General features: G+C 42.3%; 2 protein-coding genes across 7 annotated transcripts in view; one reads left to right on the top strand and one right to left on the bottom strand.

Moving 5' to 3' along the window:
- Positions 1 to 5,688, top strand: part of CDAN1 (codanin 1) — a 28,967-nt gene extending 23,279 nt beyond the window's left edge. Inside the window, exons 24-28 of one of the 2 annotated variants that reach the window (XM_082239388.1) lie at positions 42 to 149; positions 619 to 682; positions 1,524 to 1,726; positions 3,484 to 3,591; positions 4,600 to 5,688. In XM_082239388.1, the coding sequence (XP_082095514.1) occupies positions 42 to 149; positions 619 to 682; positions 1,524 to 1,726; positions 3,484 to 3,591; positions 4,600 to 4,725 (609 nt within the window). In that variant the 3' untranslated portion in view covers positions 4,726 to 5,688. Of the gene's footprint in view, positions 1 to 41; positions 150 to 618; positions 683 to 1,513; positions 1,727 to 3,483; positions 3,592 to 4,599 lie in introns of those variants that run through there. The other variant, XR_014223810.1, reaches the window with a different exon arrangement.
- STARD9 (StAR related lipid transfer domain containing 9) overlaps positions 1 to 15,861 on the bottom strand; it is a 113,693-nt gene that overhangs the window by 16,833 nt on the left and 80,999 nt on the right. For 3 of the 5 annotated variants that reach the window (XM_082239025.1, XM_082239027.1, XM_082239029.1), the window contains 8 exons: positions 14,894 to 15,036; positions 13,930 to 14,041; positions 12,071 to 12,243; positions 10,676 to 10,740; positions 10,373 to 10,581; positions 10,148 to 10,227; positions 9,398 to 9,556; positions 8,771 to 9,094 (listed from right to left, as the gene is read on the bottom strand). In XM_082239025.1, coding sequence (XP_082095151.1) covers positions 8,993 to 9,094; positions 9,398 to 9,556; positions 10,148 to 10,227; positions 10,373 to 10,581; positions 10,676 to 10,740; positions 12,071 to 12,243; positions 13,930 to 14,041; positions 14,894 to 15,036 — 1,043 coding nt within the window. In that variant the 3' untranslated portion in view covers positions 8,771 to 8,992. Of the gene's footprint in view, positions 1 to 8,770; positions 9,095 to 9,397; positions 9,557 to 10,147; positions 10,228 to 10,372; positions 10,582 to 10,675; positions 10,741 to 12,070; positions 12,244 to 13,929; positions 14,042 to 14,893; positions 15,037 to 15,861 lie in introns of those variants that run through there. The other 2 variants (XM_082239026.1, XM_082239028.1) reach the window with 2 other exon arrangements.

Here is a 15,861-nt window from a genome sequence, read left to right as displayed (position 1 = left end):
CATATACGTGCATTCTGAGTCACAAATGCTGTTATATCTAGGATGTGCTGTGCCTTGCTGTCGGCCCAAGGAATGAGGATGAAGCAATCCAGTTTGTCGATTTGGAAAATTTGTTGGGAAGGTTGAGCCAGACCCTTGGATGCAGAAAGGTAGACATGAGTGCATTACTTGCAGAATTATTTCTGACGTAGCCTTTTATCGGCAGTGGAGATGGAGAGAGAGAGAGAGAGAGGCGGGTGGAGGAGCAGTGTAGATATATGTACTAGGTTCAGCAGTTGTTTTCACTTTTCTTAATTAACTTATGGTTTATGTGTATGCGAGAGAATTTCTAAATTAAACTGCCCTCCTAAGGTTTACTTGTTAGGGAATTTGCTTGTAAATCATATGAAAGGCACATACATGTATTAGTTAACAGCTTTCCCCCTTTTATCCACTGGGAAAGACTCAAACCCCCTGCTGGCCTGTATATAAAGCCATAGCTGTGCATGTCTTTGTAATTGCTTGCAATACTTGAATACTCAAAATGCAAAGTGTTTGATAAGACAGCAGCCTCAGATACATTCTCTGTACCTGTGAAAGCATTTCTTCGTAGTCAGTTTTCAGCTTTGTGTTTTTCAGTTCATATGCCCAGCGTCAGAGCAGCAACTGGCCAAGTGCACAGTAGAGCTGGCTTCCCTTCTAGGTAAGAGCTGTAATTCTTATCCCGGTTCCTCTTCCCTTCGATCTTAATTAGACCATCTCATTTTGGAGGAGTGGCTGTCCTGAATGGTATCAAACCGTCAAGGCTTGCTTGCTTATGTATTTATTTTCTATACCCCTCTTATCCGAGAATCATCTGGTTTACAATATAAAAACACAAAAATACAGTCATACCTCCGGTTACAGATGCTTCAGGTCACATGATTTTGGGTTGTGCACCGGAACGGGTTACTTCCGAGTTTCGGCGCTTGCGCATGTGCAGAAGCACTAAATTGCACTTTGCGCATGTGCAGAAGCACTAAATTGCAACCCGCGCATGCGCACACGCGGTGCTGCAGGTTGCGAACACTGCGGGTTGCGAATGTGTTTTCCTGCATGGATCACGTTCGCAACTTGAGCGTCCATTGTACTACAGTAATAAACTATAAGTCTAGTCAGACCATAGATTGTTTAAATAGCAACAAAGGCACCAGTTGAGCATCCCTGGAGAGAGCACTCCACAAATGGGAAGCCACCAGAGAAAAGGCCTATGTTGCCACACTCTGGACCTCTCATGGATGAGGCACACGAAGAAGGGCCTCACATGATGATCGCAGGGTCCAGGCATGATCCCACAGTAGTATTTGGGGGAAGCTGAGTTCATTTGTTAGCTGTGAAGGCCTCCTAAACCGAGTGGGCTCACCCCATACCCTGGAGGTTCCTGAAGCCCTTCTTCTCTTGCGTGGATGGAAAGAGTTGCCTCCATCATGGTATGATGTCGCTTTTTCAGAATTAAAAATAACTCACATGAGTAAGTCCAGCATTTCTATCTCAGTTGCTTCTAGTTTCAGACCGTGTTCCTATCCATGGGCTGACCTTCCCAGCCCCAAAGAAGCAAGAGCAGCAGCAAGCAAAGAACCGCTTCATCTCTAGCCTTCTGAAGTCCCTGCTCTCCATCTGGAAAGAAGACTTTGAGGCACCTGTGCCCTTGCAGCTGATCTTCAGTAGGAAAAATGCTGCCTACCTTGCGGAAAACAAACAGGACAAGGTGGGGGGCTTCCGAGTGCTTTCAGAGCCACTTGCGAAACCTCCTTGTGCTCCTTACGTTTGGCATAATCTAACATAAGATTGGGGAGTGCTTGGCTTTCACTGTTCAGTGAAAGAGGAAAGTTGTCACATGCTATTTCTGCAAAGGTGCCAGTGAGAGATATAGGTAAAAGTATGTGGAAACGTGGGTGGCGCTGTGGTCTAAACCACAGAGCCTAGGGCTTGCCTCCTGTTGTTCCGTCCCAGCTCCTGCCAACCTAGCAGTTAGAAAGCACGTCAAAGTGCAAGTAGATAAATAGGTACCGCTCCAGCAGGAAGGTAAACGGTGTTTCCGTGCGCTGCTCTGGTTCACCAGAAGTGGCTTAGTCATGCTGGCCACATGACCTGGAAGCTGTACGCCGGCTCCCTCGGCCAATAAAGCGAGATGAGCGCCGCAACCCCAGAGTCGTACGCGACTGGACTTAGCGGCCGGGGTCCCTTTACCTTTACCTTATGTGGAAATAAGTATTTTGTTCAGGGATTGCCAAGCTGGCACCAGTGAAGGTTTCTTGGCCACCAGGTTGACAACCCTTGTGAGTTTTTTGACTTTCTTTTTTTTGTGGGGACGGGGACTCGTAGACACTTACTTTGCCTGGGAGGGGCGTGACAAACATCCACATTTCCGATGGGTGCTGGGTTAACGTGGTCACTATTTAGAGTTAATTTCTCCCTATATTCCCACAGCAGAGGTCTTATAGCAGTAACTCTTTGCGGTAGTGTTCTTATTTACTGGCAGCAAGATGTTACAAGGATGAAGCACTTTTAAAACAAAGCAGGAATGTTATTTGGTTACACTCAAAAGCTTTGTGGTTACTGTTGCAAGGCACAGTACTTGGTTTCAAATAGACACTCTTAATAGAGATGTTCAATAACTGTCTTAATGCTGTAATCCTGTTACTGGTTAATGTAAGTTCTTTGTAGGACAGCTGTTGGTTTACGCTATCCCTAAAACCCATCCAGCCCCTCCTGAAGTCCTAGCCTCTTCTTCACTTAGGTAGATTTTAAATCATATGGCTGTACTGTTATATCCTGCCCTGGCAGTTTACAGTGAAGGGCAGGTAAGAAAACCGGTAATAAATATAAATAAATAAATGGACAAACTGAGGTGGCGATATAAGGAATGGAGACCAGCTGTGCTGGAGAAATTAAGCTAGGTGACCCTGCCTCCCTATGTATGTTTTTTCTGCCTCTTCCATCTTTCTGTGCCTAGTCCCAGGGAAGTTTCAGAATCCTCAGGAGTTCATGTGGGGAGCATGATATACCTCCAGGCTTTTAGATGGATGAACTTGTTATTGGTGGAACACGTTATTCCTTCCAAAGGTCAACACACATAACCAATTAGCAGCGTTCCCATCTAGGGAAAAAGCATAGGATCTAATTTGGAACTTTTGGCTAGCGGGAGAAACAGCTGCAGGCTTCCGTGCAAGACAGCTTCATGGCGTTTGTGCCTTGCCAGCTGGGTTCATTCTTGTCCTGCCCCTTCCAAACCATCAATTGACAAATGCGATTCGGCAGTATGCCTTTCTAGTGTGAAATTGCTCTCACAATTCTGGGTAGGAGAGATGTGGCTTTTCTTTCTTAGCCCTGTGCCTGGTGTATGATTTCATGCAACTGTTTCCTTGATGTATCAGGCAGTATTTTCATTTAAGCAGGATTTTAATCACAAGGAAGTTCATTGGCATATTACTTAGAGGCCCTGATGCTCCGTTTCTTTTGCAGTGGGATTTGTTCTTGTTCATGCTTCGTGGTCTTGTTGAACATGGATTAATGGCAGATACGGAGATACAGTGCTGTTTGCATGACCTCCAGAAACTGCCTTGGCCTTCAGTAAGTATGCCCATTTCAGGTTTTTTGGGGTTCAGAGCATAGTTAACACACAAAACACTTTACTTCTCGTTTCCCTTATGCCAGCTGTGACAGCTACAGACTGACCTCATGTAACTCCTTGCTAAGTGACTATCAGTTTGTTTCTTGGGCTAAATCCAAGGTGCTGGCTTTGACTGTTTAAAACCCTAAACCAGGGGATGGGAACCTCCGGGTCCTCCTAGGTGTTGCTGGATTTCTGCTTCAATGAGCTGCAGTCAGTATGGCCAATAGTTAGGGATGAAAGGAGTTGTAGTCCAACATCTGGAGAGCCACAGGTTCCCCACCCATGTCCCCAAACACCTGGTTTCAGGATGGTTTATGGGACCATCACTTTGGATTCTACCACCATGTGTAGTAAGGGCTTCCTCCAGAAATAGGTGCCATCATGGAAAGATCTACCTTCTAGCAATCCCTCTCAAGATCTGCCAGGTCCAATCTTCATGTGGCTAGCAAAAGACTACTTTAGCAGACTTGGTGTTTACTTTTTCCTGTATATTTAAAACAGTCTACAACTCTTTGCTTGTCAGCTCATTGTAGTATTTTATGTTAGTTATTTGTATAAGCCACTTTGCGGTTGAAAGGCAGCCCATACATTTTAATTGAAAATACTGTATCGCTTCAGCCTACTTTTTTCCAGTTCCCATGGAACAAGAAATTAAGAAATTAAGATGAACAAACTGATGTAAAGGCACAGGGACCACACCAAAGTAAGAGTGCTGCATGATGCTGCTGATCTATTTATTTAGAAAGCCCTCCATCTACAGTAAGGTAAAAAAAGCAGTCAGTATAAATGACTAAAAGAATACAGCAGCAGCAGCAGCAATAGCACTTATGGGCAGTTTTAATAGGAAAGCTTGCAAACCTAGTGATTAGCTCTGCGAAGGCTTGTTGTGAACCTTCAATAGATTATCCAAAGAATTGCATATTCCCCTACACTAATTCAAACTTTGTTCTGCATTTTTTCCACAGGACTTCTCCAAGGAACTAGAAGCACTGTTACGAATATTTATTTCTGAGGAGTGCATTGCAGAACCAAAGACCCTGCCTTGTGAATTGGTGGGGCCGTCTAGAGGCCCCGTAGCAGCACAAAGCTAGCAGAGAGATGCTTAAAAGCTGCTGAAATCGTTCATCACTTCCTGGCTCTGGTTGCACTTGGGCATTACTGTGGACCTCCTTGGTCTTCTGCAAATAATGCCCAGATGTTTCAAGGGGAACACAGTGTTGCAAGAGGAGCCATTTTAAGCACCTTAATCGGGATTGCAGGAACAAGTCAATGTTTCTGCGTGTGACAGCATATAGGGTTTAGGCCTAGAGCAGCAATGGGGATCCTGTGGGCCTCCAGATGTTGTTGGACTTCAGCTTCCATTAGGCCCAGCCAGCATGGTCAGTTGTCAGGGATGATGGGAGTCCAGCAGCAGCTGGAGACCAGAGGCTCATTCCTGTTCCAGAGTGTTGGAAGAGCCTGGAATCTGAACAGATGTATAATAGACTCCTAGGTGTCTGAGGATTCTTACTTAGGAAATTCTCAGTTCTAGTAATGTTCCTGTGTGGCCTTTGGGGCAGAACTCGTAATATTTATCAAGAACTCAAGTTTGAAAATTTTTAAATCCTTTACTCCTTTTAAAAGGTCAAATCATGTCTTAAAATACAACAATTTCCCAAGCATTGGATTGTGGGTTTTTTTATGAGTGTTTGCTCATAAAGTAGATTTTAGTACAGTATATGGTTTTTTAAAAAAATAATGAAGGAAGGTTTTCTTTTATTAGAGAGACAGCTTTAAGTGGCAGCATTTAATGAAATATTTCCCCTTTTTGATAGAATGCTTTGAAGAACTGCAGAGTTGGAAACTCTGGCATTCCAGCATGTTTTAAAAGACAATCCTTTCTTGGGTGTGCTCTATAACTCTGTAGACCTACCTATAAAAACGGACATTTCCTGTGAGCTGTCGTCCCTCTTCTCCCCTTCCTTTATTCTTGCACCACATACTTTTTCTTCAGGAGTCCTGCTTGTCTTTTACTTTATTAAAAAGTAATTAATAAAAGGATTGTATATGCCCCACTTATTCGTTCTTTATCCTTTGTATAACCATTTCACAAATTCTCTAGATGAGGGTATCAGTCACTATATAACAAAATCTTCAATTTAGGCTACTTGAATGTTACTGATTTTGATCCAAGGAAGAGATTTGTGGAAAACATAAATTAGGGTGCCTGTAGCTAAACCATTAACATTATGCTGTTGTAATAGTTCCATAACTGCCATTTTATGTAGTGGTGGACAGACAAGACTCGCAGCATTTATCTTCTACATTACCTCTTTTTTGCTGCTCCTAATATATTAACAAAGTCTGGAACAAGGCAAAAAGGAAAACTGATGAAAGTGATTTGAGCGGGGGGGGGGGGGGGGACTTAGCAACATCTCTTGCTGCATAGCCTATTCAAAATAGGCCAGGAAATAATGGAGCTTTTCTGTCATTTCCATATATAGAAAATTATTTTTATTGTGAGGATATGAAAATAGCAATCTTGGTTAAAAGCAGATATGGGCTAAAGATATGGTACAGTAACTGAGTATATTTCCCCCCACATTCAATAGAAGATTTCACAGAAAATAGTTTTGCCTCACTTTAAGACTATTCTTCTTATTCTAGGCATTCACAGGTACCATAGTGTTATAGTTGCAAAAGAAACCAGTTATTATATAAATAGTACTGTTGAAGTATCAAGTATTTCTAAAAAGCATACATTAATCGAATACCTGGAAAAATAATAATTAGCTTCAGCATATAAAACCATATATAAATAACTTAATTTGTAAACATAGAAAAACAACTGTGTGCAATTATAAAAATAAACATCTGATGCACTGTACAATAAGACATTATCCTTCAATAGGCACCATCTGTGTTGAGAGTAGAGTCCATCTTAGATGTTGTTCCTGCTAAAGCTGTTTGGTTCGTTAACAGAGTGCCATGTCCAAAAAATTTTTAAAAGAAACAAACTAATGTAGCAAATACTTGGCCAGTGATTGGAAATATCTCCTAAAATGTGATTGCTGGTACTGTGGGCGATTTACAGAATACCTTCCCCCCCCAAATAATAATTATAGGCAAGACTACGCTGGTGTTCTTGATTCTGCAAATCATTTCCAGTTTCAATTGCCTCACAGGATTTCCGTTAATACTGTATTTGGCATATTTCACCAAACTTTTTTTTTAACCAAATAGAATTTCTGTGCTTTGATTTCTTGATAACTGTAATAGCATCATCGATGCTGACAGAAGGGTTAACGATCCTATCCCTGTTTATTCTGAAGCAAACCCTATTAGAGTCAACATAAGTGTCTTGAAGTAACTGCATTGGATTACAGCTTCAGTTGTGGCGCTAAGAGCTCTTCTGCACAACCAGCAGCTAAATGAGACTTGTGAAATTACTGAAATTTGAAGCAGAGTACCGCCCCCATTTTTAGAAAACACACGAGTGCTAGGCTCTAGGCTCTAGGCTCCAGGCAGCACCATCCCAGAGCACAAGGCACGCCTACAAATCGGGGCAGGAAGGGGAGTGTCCCTCTTCCCCACACTTCTGCCACAACAGGAAGGAGTTAAAGAAACACTATGGCGCTGGTACACAACTACTTGGGATTACTATAGAGCAGTTATCAAGCTTACTTATTAAGCTCACATACCAAGAATGTATGCAAACAGCCTTAGTCTTTGCCTCGTTTCCGTTGTGAGAAACAAGAGGTTCACTTCATTAGCTAGAGACGTATTGCAGCAAAGGGAAGAAAGCTCATGGTCAGGTTATATCTCCTGTTACTCACATGGAATGCTGCAAACAAGTTCCGAGCAGTGGAAAGTTCTAAGAAAACTGCTCCAGAAGCAAGTTCCTAATGGACAAGAAGCAGGCTGGCAGAAAATGATGCAGTAGCTATAATACGATGCCATTGTACTACTTGCTTGCTAGGAGTCTTATTTTAAGAAACAACTTGAATCAAGTTGTCTACACCTTCACATGAAGAAAACATGCTTTTGGACACTATAGAGTAAGTAGGGAGTTGGGAAAGAGAATGCTAATGCTATTCCTTCACTACGAACAATTGGAGTGGAACAAATCATAACATGATTTATTTGATATAATTGGGTTTGATGGGTTACTGCAGACGAGACGTTGAGCAGCAGAAAGTGCAGTTACGTAATAAAGAGTAAGGAGTCATGGGGAATACCAATAAGCATGGTGGAGCTGGGAGCAGAGCAAGAGAAACTCGCTCAGGCCTTTACAGAGGGGGCAAGCAGGTAGGTACACTCGCCCTGGTCCTCGGAGGGCTAAGTCAGCCAGGGAGCCCCACCAGGGACTGCTGGTTTTTGTTTGAGTTTATCACTTTATGCTTTCCCACTCGCAGGCCTCAGACAAGCTCTGCATGGGCTTGCTTCCACTGACCCCTAAAATCAAATTCATCTTGGTAGGGTAAGCATCTTAGTGAATTTACCCTGCTGTGAGCTTATCTTCACAATAATTTAACCTGCTGCTGATACAGAGATTTGATGAGTTTTTAATGGCTTCACTAGAGAATGTGTAAGAAGCTTCTATTAATAGGTATAGAGCAGTTGCTGCTCTACAGTAGACTAGTCCCTGTTCTTGTGTTGAGTTGTCGGTTTGGTGTGGCTCAACCCCTTAGGCTTGCGGCGCAGTGATTCTGTAGTAGAACAGTGTGTCTCTTCCTGAGTTATGGTTCTGACTGAGGGCAAACGGTGACCACAAGAGCTATCACACCACCCACTCTTGTTGAATGCCTGGAACTTGGTATACCCTCACTTCCCCTGGACAGGACTGGAAAGTTATCCAATCAGTAAGCTGACATTGTTCAGTGATTAATACAATGCATTCTTCATTCACAAGTACCCTTTTGTTGAGGCACTCTGCAAAGGACATTACAGTAGTTTTGCTTCAGTGGTGAAGTGCTCCTTTAAAATAAATGTATCACTAAGTTTCAAGTTTTTTTTACATGGCTTACAGCATCAGCAGCCTTCCAATAGTCTGAATGAAGAAAGTTTTCAACCAGGCTTTCGCCTACCAATGTTGGTAGTTTGCAAAAGGAACACTTTTCGCTTGGCCATTGTTTCTGTTGAAGTTGCATTTCTCTAAAAGGCTGAACAGGAAAACTCAGCCGAACGACAAGATGCTTCATTAAGGTTCGGTCTCCGATTGCCATATCGAAAGCAGGTGCTCCTTAGTGGTTTTGTGTTGTGCAGTGAGCTTTCCTGGGATTTCTTTCGTCCTCCCATTTTTGAGTTATCTAGAAAACAAGTTCTGGCATTGCTGGTATCTTACATTTTGAGTTTGTGGACCATGTATACCACACATACCTAACCAGCCAGAAAGTGGCCAAGCCTAGCAATCACCAAAGGCTGTCGCTTGGCAATGGAGCTCAGAAGCCTTGCAGGGATGGCTGGGGCACCAAGGTCAACCTGGAGCAGCAATAAAAGAAAGCTTTGTCAGTAAGCGTTGAGAGTCCATTTCAAGCGCTTCTGTAGAAACATGCCAAATTGCATCCTCTGCAGTGAGATGGGGGAGGCTAGCTGAAGGAGGTTGCATTTGTCAGGCAGGTAGAAACTGGATCAGTAGAAGCCCCCTTCACATGTTCCAACAAATGTGTTAAATGATAAACAGCTGCTACATGCATGAGCTTCCCGCTTCCAGAACACAATCATCCTTCATTAGGTTCCCAAGCCTGCTAGACTTCTAGTTTCTAGATCTGCACAGACACTTACCTGTACCATGTAGATAACTTTAGTGATATCTTTTCCATTCACCATATCAGGCTCTAATACCCAAGCACTGGGCAAAATCTCCCCTCGTACCATATCTTTACAGGGACGAGGCATCGACTCTTCATACACAGATTGAATGGCCAGGATGCACACATTCTCCTGGATACAAAGAAATCAGAATAAAAAGCTACCCTGAGAAAAAACCAGTAGGCGCAAGTGTGGAGTTTCTCTTCCTGGCTGTTAGTTCCTTTCTTCTGTTAGTTAGGGTGCTAGACTTCACATAGTTCAGCTGCTTTGGTTAACAGGATAGAACGGTTCATCACAATCAGTCTGATTTCAGTCACTGGAAATAATCACTACAATCTGTCTGATTTGAGTCACTGGAAATAATCACTACAATCTGTCTGATTTGAGTAACTGGATTTGTGTCCAACCATCCATGTGTAGCATGGGATCCAAAATTGTAATTATTGGTTAAATTTATGGAATCACCTATCAACAGATAAACCAAAACCCGTAACATAGCAAAAAATAATAAGTCCCCAAACAAGAGAGTTAATTGCAACAGAGAGCATAAAAAAACTCGGATATAACACACAATTAAAATGCTATGGCAAGTAAAAACCTATTCAATAAAATATCGTTGCAGTGATATTGTATGAGAGGTGTCCAACTTTCATCACAAAACTAGTTTTGATTATTTTTCTTACACTGTGTTGGATGAGGATTATTGAACATTGATATAGTTACCTCTTTGGCTTCTACAGAGATGCAGCAGAAGTCTCTTGGTTGCTTCTGGTAGCACAAAGAAACGTCACTCACAACGTACACTGAAATTAAATCCATAGAGTAGAAATGAGAACCATTTCCCCATTCATTTAGGCAGAAACCTGGGAGGAGGGGTTTTAGGAGGGGAAGCAGCGGGTGGAGGGAAGGGTTATGATCCCCCCCCCACCTGCTCCTTTTCATACTCACCCAGCTCAATGTTGCTGGTGATTTTCTTATGCACTTGAGCCGTGGTAATGGTTTTGTCATACAGATGTCTCTTACTAGGATCCTTTAGCATGCACAACACGGTGGAAAGGGGTTTGTTGATCATGCCTGCTCCCAGGAACCCATGTTTGGTTGCTGAAGATGAGAAGGCTTTATAATAAACTAATACATCCTTCTCCACACATTGGTATCTGGTTGGAAAGGCAACACGAAAGCGCATTTTCATTAAGAATATAATAAAAAGAGTCTTGAGAATACTTGAAGGAACAGTTGCTATAAACTTACTTCCAACCAGCTGTTGCCTGGCCATTGTAAAGATTCCTCAGGTCATTTGAGCATACTGCCATAACCTTTGAAAGCAATTAAAATTCCTTGTTATAGTCATGGACGTTACAAATCCCTTACATTTAATTCAGCTTTGTTTCAATTCCGTAACTGAGCTCAGCTTGAGAATGGAATTCAGTAACCTCTTGTGAATGCCATGTAACTATTCATTAATGAAATTATCCATTAAAATATAGAGACTGGGAACTATGTTTTGCTATTCTTTGAAGAACTTTCATAGTAAACAAGCAGGCTAACTGGGAAGCATAAACTGCTGCTTTCCTTGGATCGTAAGTCACACTCCCATTTGCTGTCATTATAAAAACATCCACTGTGCTGGATAAAAAATGAATCAGCTGGTCAAAATCACGAGTTGCTGTTTCAGATACAGTGGTACCTCGGGTTACATACGCTTCAGGTTACATACGCTTCAGGTTACACACTCCACTAACCCAGAAATAGTGCTTCAGGTTAAGAACTTTGCTTCAGGATAAGAACAGAAATTGGTCTCCGGCGGCGCAGCAGCAGCAGGAGGCCCCATTAGCTGAAGTGGTGCTTCAGGTTAAGAACAGTTTCAGGTTAAGAACGGACCTCCGGAACAAATTAAGTACTTAACCCCGAGGTACCACTGTATATAAAAACAGTTTCAGTGTTTTTTTCTAAACCAGACCTTGGCAAATACGTTCAAACTATGTTAAGGTCCTTTCAGATGCATAAGCTGCAATCATACAAAACATTTTCACTTCAGATTAAAAACAGCCAGTGAGATTATTATGGAACATTGTGGCTCGACGTACTACCACACTTTAGGGTCTTGGTTTTCTTAGCCAACAGTGGGAAAGTACACTTGGACAGATAAAAGGATATCTATTGTTCTCTCTGAGAATCTTCTGATTCCCTCTCTCATTAAAGCAATATTTTACATTCAGCAGAGTACATTGGTATTTTCTTGCAGCTTTAAAGCAGTGAATTTTGTACCATTTGTATTCCCTCAGATTACTTAGGGCCATCTCACAAAGGACAGCTTGCATTCATGGACCCAACCTCCATATAAGGAAAACAGGTGTAGACAATTATGAAAAAAATCACGTCAGTGCTTTTTTTGTTGCCATTATGTGTGTATAGGACCTACATTCTCAGCATCTTTCAGATATACACACAACCAAAGAAATTATCCCGCTAGTGTCAGGGCCCTACAAATTCTTCCTTATGTAGATGTTGCCCCCCTATAAGAAAAATATCAGATGTGAGGAGGCCCTTGTAAAGGGAACATTAAGCTGCAAATGTATAAAGCTTTTCCACAGCCTCCTCTAGGCCAGATAAAAAACAGAGCCACCATCGCATTCACCCACTCACCTCTGCAGTAGCATTGGCCAAGACGTGTTTGGACAGATCTTCATATCCTTTCGTAGGAGAGGATGGGAAGGCGCTAGGTGAAACAACTAGGCTATGAGAATACCTATGGCTGGAAGCAAATGGTGACGGGATACTGCTCCTTCCCATAGATGAAGAGGTCATAGGAAAAGTCTCTGAAACAGATGAGACAAATAAGGAATCGATGCCACACCAGATGCTGCAGAGAGCTGGATTTGATTTGGATGATTCTTTTGCACATGCATGATGATCTTTAGTGAATCGGTTCGACAGTCTATTTAGCAAACAGGTAGTGATACTACCTAGGTTCAAAAACAAGAGTGGAGATATTCCCAGCTGTGATGCCCAGATGTATTCTGAGGTGAGCTCCCCCACCCTGAAATTCTTCCTCATAATATAAATCAAGAGTTACAAATTCACGAATGGTCTGCACTCATCATGCTAGGCACTCAGTGTGACCATTGCTGCTGGCTTTATGTCAGAAGCTGATTCCTTGAACTCCACCCTCTATTGACCAAATTTGCTAGTCTAAGGTGTAACAAGTCTAACATGGCCACCCCTATGGACCTGTGGTCAACTAGGGGTTTAAAAAATATACACAGAATATCCTCGCTCCAGAGAAATCAGTTGGGTTGGGAATTTCCAAGGTTGAAGTCTGTTGTACTTACACATTTGCAGCCCAATCCTCGTGGAGACTGTCCATTTGGATCTTAACTAAGCAAGAGCTCTACAACAGGTAAGTATTGCACCAAAGCAAAACTCCACTTGCTCCATAAGGTCAAGGTTGTGAATTTGTTTCCTGGTTGGTTGGTTGCATTTGTTTCCTGATTGGTTGGTTGGTTGCTTGCTTTTTTCACTTGTTGGGGTGGGTTGGAGTGGAGGAGTTTCATGCATCGGAGGATTTTGTGCTCAATGGATGCTTTGCTCACAGCTGCCTTCCCTGACTCCCACACTACATTTCTCAAGCAGCATGTGTGAACATAAATGCAATTTGGAAAGGAATACATGCACAAAGAATTATGAGCCAATAAAGAACTGAAAACGGAGGACTGGATGGGAGAGTCTTCTCCAATGATGCTCATAATTGTCATCTCATTGCTGAGCTGAAAGGAGTTAGCCCAGCGGTCAGCAACCTTTTTCAGCTGTGGGCCAGTCCACACCATCCCTCAGACCATGTGGTGGGCCAGACTATTTTTTTTTTGGGGGGGGGAATGAACGAATTCCTATGCCCCACAAATAACCCAGAGATGCATTTTAAATAAAAGCACACATTCTACTCATGTAAAAACACCGTGATCCCCAGACCATTTGCGGGCCGGACTGAGAAGGCAATTGGGCCGCATACAACCCCCGGATCTTAGTTTGCCTACCCCTGAGTTGCCCATCACTTGAGTCAGGTATTTACCAAGGAAGTGTACGATAACAAAGGTTCCAGTGCATTCCTATCAGCAGACATACATCCAATTGATTTAATATTTATATTCTTCTCCCCCACAAATTTTACAATGTCTCACCACCAGCTTTTCTATAATATGTAAAGGAGAATTAAGTAGATGACCCTTGTGGTCTTGTTCAACTCTATAATTCTATACATGTTTCCCATTGAAGTGTACCATAAGATGTTGCTAACTTGCTGTGAAATTTGAGGACCTGCATTTTCTTGGAATGTGTGAAATAGCTACTGCTCAACAACTATATCTGCTAACTGCTACTTTCTTTATCAAACTGCTGATGCATGAAATACATGTTTATAACGCCATGGCTATTTTACTTCTCTCCTTTTTTAAAACAAATGACCCATCCCATGGAATTCATGATAAGCAGATTTATTTAACCCTCACCACTTGCAGAACCCTTTGGAAGCTGTTCAAGTACATAAAGCTGACGGTTTCTGATAGATGAGCGGCCTCTTGCATCGTCTCTTGTGTGTTCTGGATCTTTGGGAGAAGTCTGCTAGATAGAAAAAAAAGGCAATGTACATTCACAGGTGAAAACCAATAGCCACACTCAAATCTATCAGCTCAATATTAGACAGTCCCCTTTCCTTGCCTCCTTTACCCTTAGTGGCTTCTGCAGCAAACTTCCAAAGCCATCACATGATTCCTTCACTTTTTTATGCCCTAAATTAGGTGCGTATACACTTTTCAAGCCAAATACCATATTGACCCATGACCAACTCTCCAGGGTCTCGTGATAAAGTGGGTGTGGCAATTTCCCTGCAAAAGGCCACTTTGGAGGGGGGATTTCAAGAGCATCAGAACTTTTGGCATCACAATGTTGAATTCCACCCACTGTACTTCCTTCCCTGACACACATTGTTTTCCCAGTAGTGATGTATGGAAGTGAGAGCTGGGCCATAAAGAAGGCTGATCACCGAAGAATTGATGCTTTTGAATTATGGTGCTGGAGGAGACTCTTGAGAGTCCCATGGACTGCAAGAAGATCAAACCTCTCTATTATTAAGGAAATCAGCCCTGAGTGCTCACTGAAAGGACAGATCCTGAAGCTGAGGCTCCAATACTTTGGCCACCTCATGAGAAGAAGACTCCCTGGAAAAGACCCTGATGTTGGAAAAGACTGAGGGCACAAGGAGAAGGGGACGACAGAGGACGAGATGGTTGGACACTGTTCTCGAAGCTACAAACATGAGTCTGACCAAACTGCGGGAGGCAATGGAAGACAGTGTGCTCTGGTCCATGGGGTCATGAAGAGTCAGACACGACTAAACGACTAAACAACAACAACAAGCCAAGCATCAATTTGTACTACCCTTATGCTTCTTTGACACATAAGTTTTTGTTTTACCTGGCATTCTTGTTTGCCAAGGATGCTAGTAGGATAAGTGGCTGTGTTACTACTGTTGTATCCAGATGTTGGTCCTGAAGACAGACTGAGGGTGGAATCTGTGCATAAAGTGCTTGTGCTTACAAGGGTCTTCAGTTTGGTTTCTTCCTGTAATTAATAGACCAATGTTATTAATTCTAGAAAAGCAAATAGTTTTGGAGTTTGTTCACACAACCACTTAAGATGCTTATTTTCCATCTAGTTCTTTTTTAATATCTCATTTTGATTTAGTTTTTCGTTTTTTCCAGCCTGCAATTTACCTAATGATGCTAAAGTGAGTGACTGGTCCTGTCTGCACTTTTGCTTAACATACAAGTAATAGATTTCCTGAAAACATAAGCAACGGACAACTTTATGAGAAATTTAAGCTACCTATGGGAACCAGTGCATTTTCTTCTTCCCACTTTCTCTCCTCTGATATGCACACCTGACTCTGAACTTAGCACTGATTTCCACCCCTTCCAGACACTTGGCATCTTTATCCAGAGTCCTCTTTAAAAAATAAAAAATTAAATATAGGGTTTTAAAACAAACACACACAACAACAGCCTTGAAACATTATTCCAGGCAAAAGGGGGGGTTGTCTTCATGATCACCACAAGGGTTTGCTAATTAACAGACTGTACAGCCAGCTAGGAAGGAGGTAGCATAACTGATAGCTGTTACAAGAACCAATCAATTTGCACTCTGCATAGGTGGTTTCTGCAAAAAATGGGGGAAATTAGTTACTCCTCAGTTCACTTCTCTGAGGAATATTGGGCATCTGGCCAAATAAAGGTGTGAGGATCTACAGGATGTGTGTGTACACAGGCTTACTGGGGCTCTTTCTGAATCTGTAGTAGGGATTTTTTTTCTGTTGTGGGATGCATATTTTGGGGGTATATAATCCTGTTACATTTAGACAAATAGCTTAAATAGTTAAATTCTGA

Source organism: Podarcis vaucheri, assembly GCF_965113315.1.
Source record: "Podarcis vaucheri genome assembly, chromosome: 1".
In the NCBI taxonomy this organism is placed as follows: domain Eukaryota; kingdom Metazoa; phylum Chordata; class Lepidosauria; order Squamata; family Lacertidae; genus Podarcis; species Podarcis vaucheri.
The sequence above is the reverse complement of the archived record's forward strand: the minus strand, read 5'-3'. Positions and strand labels throughout refer to the sequence as shown.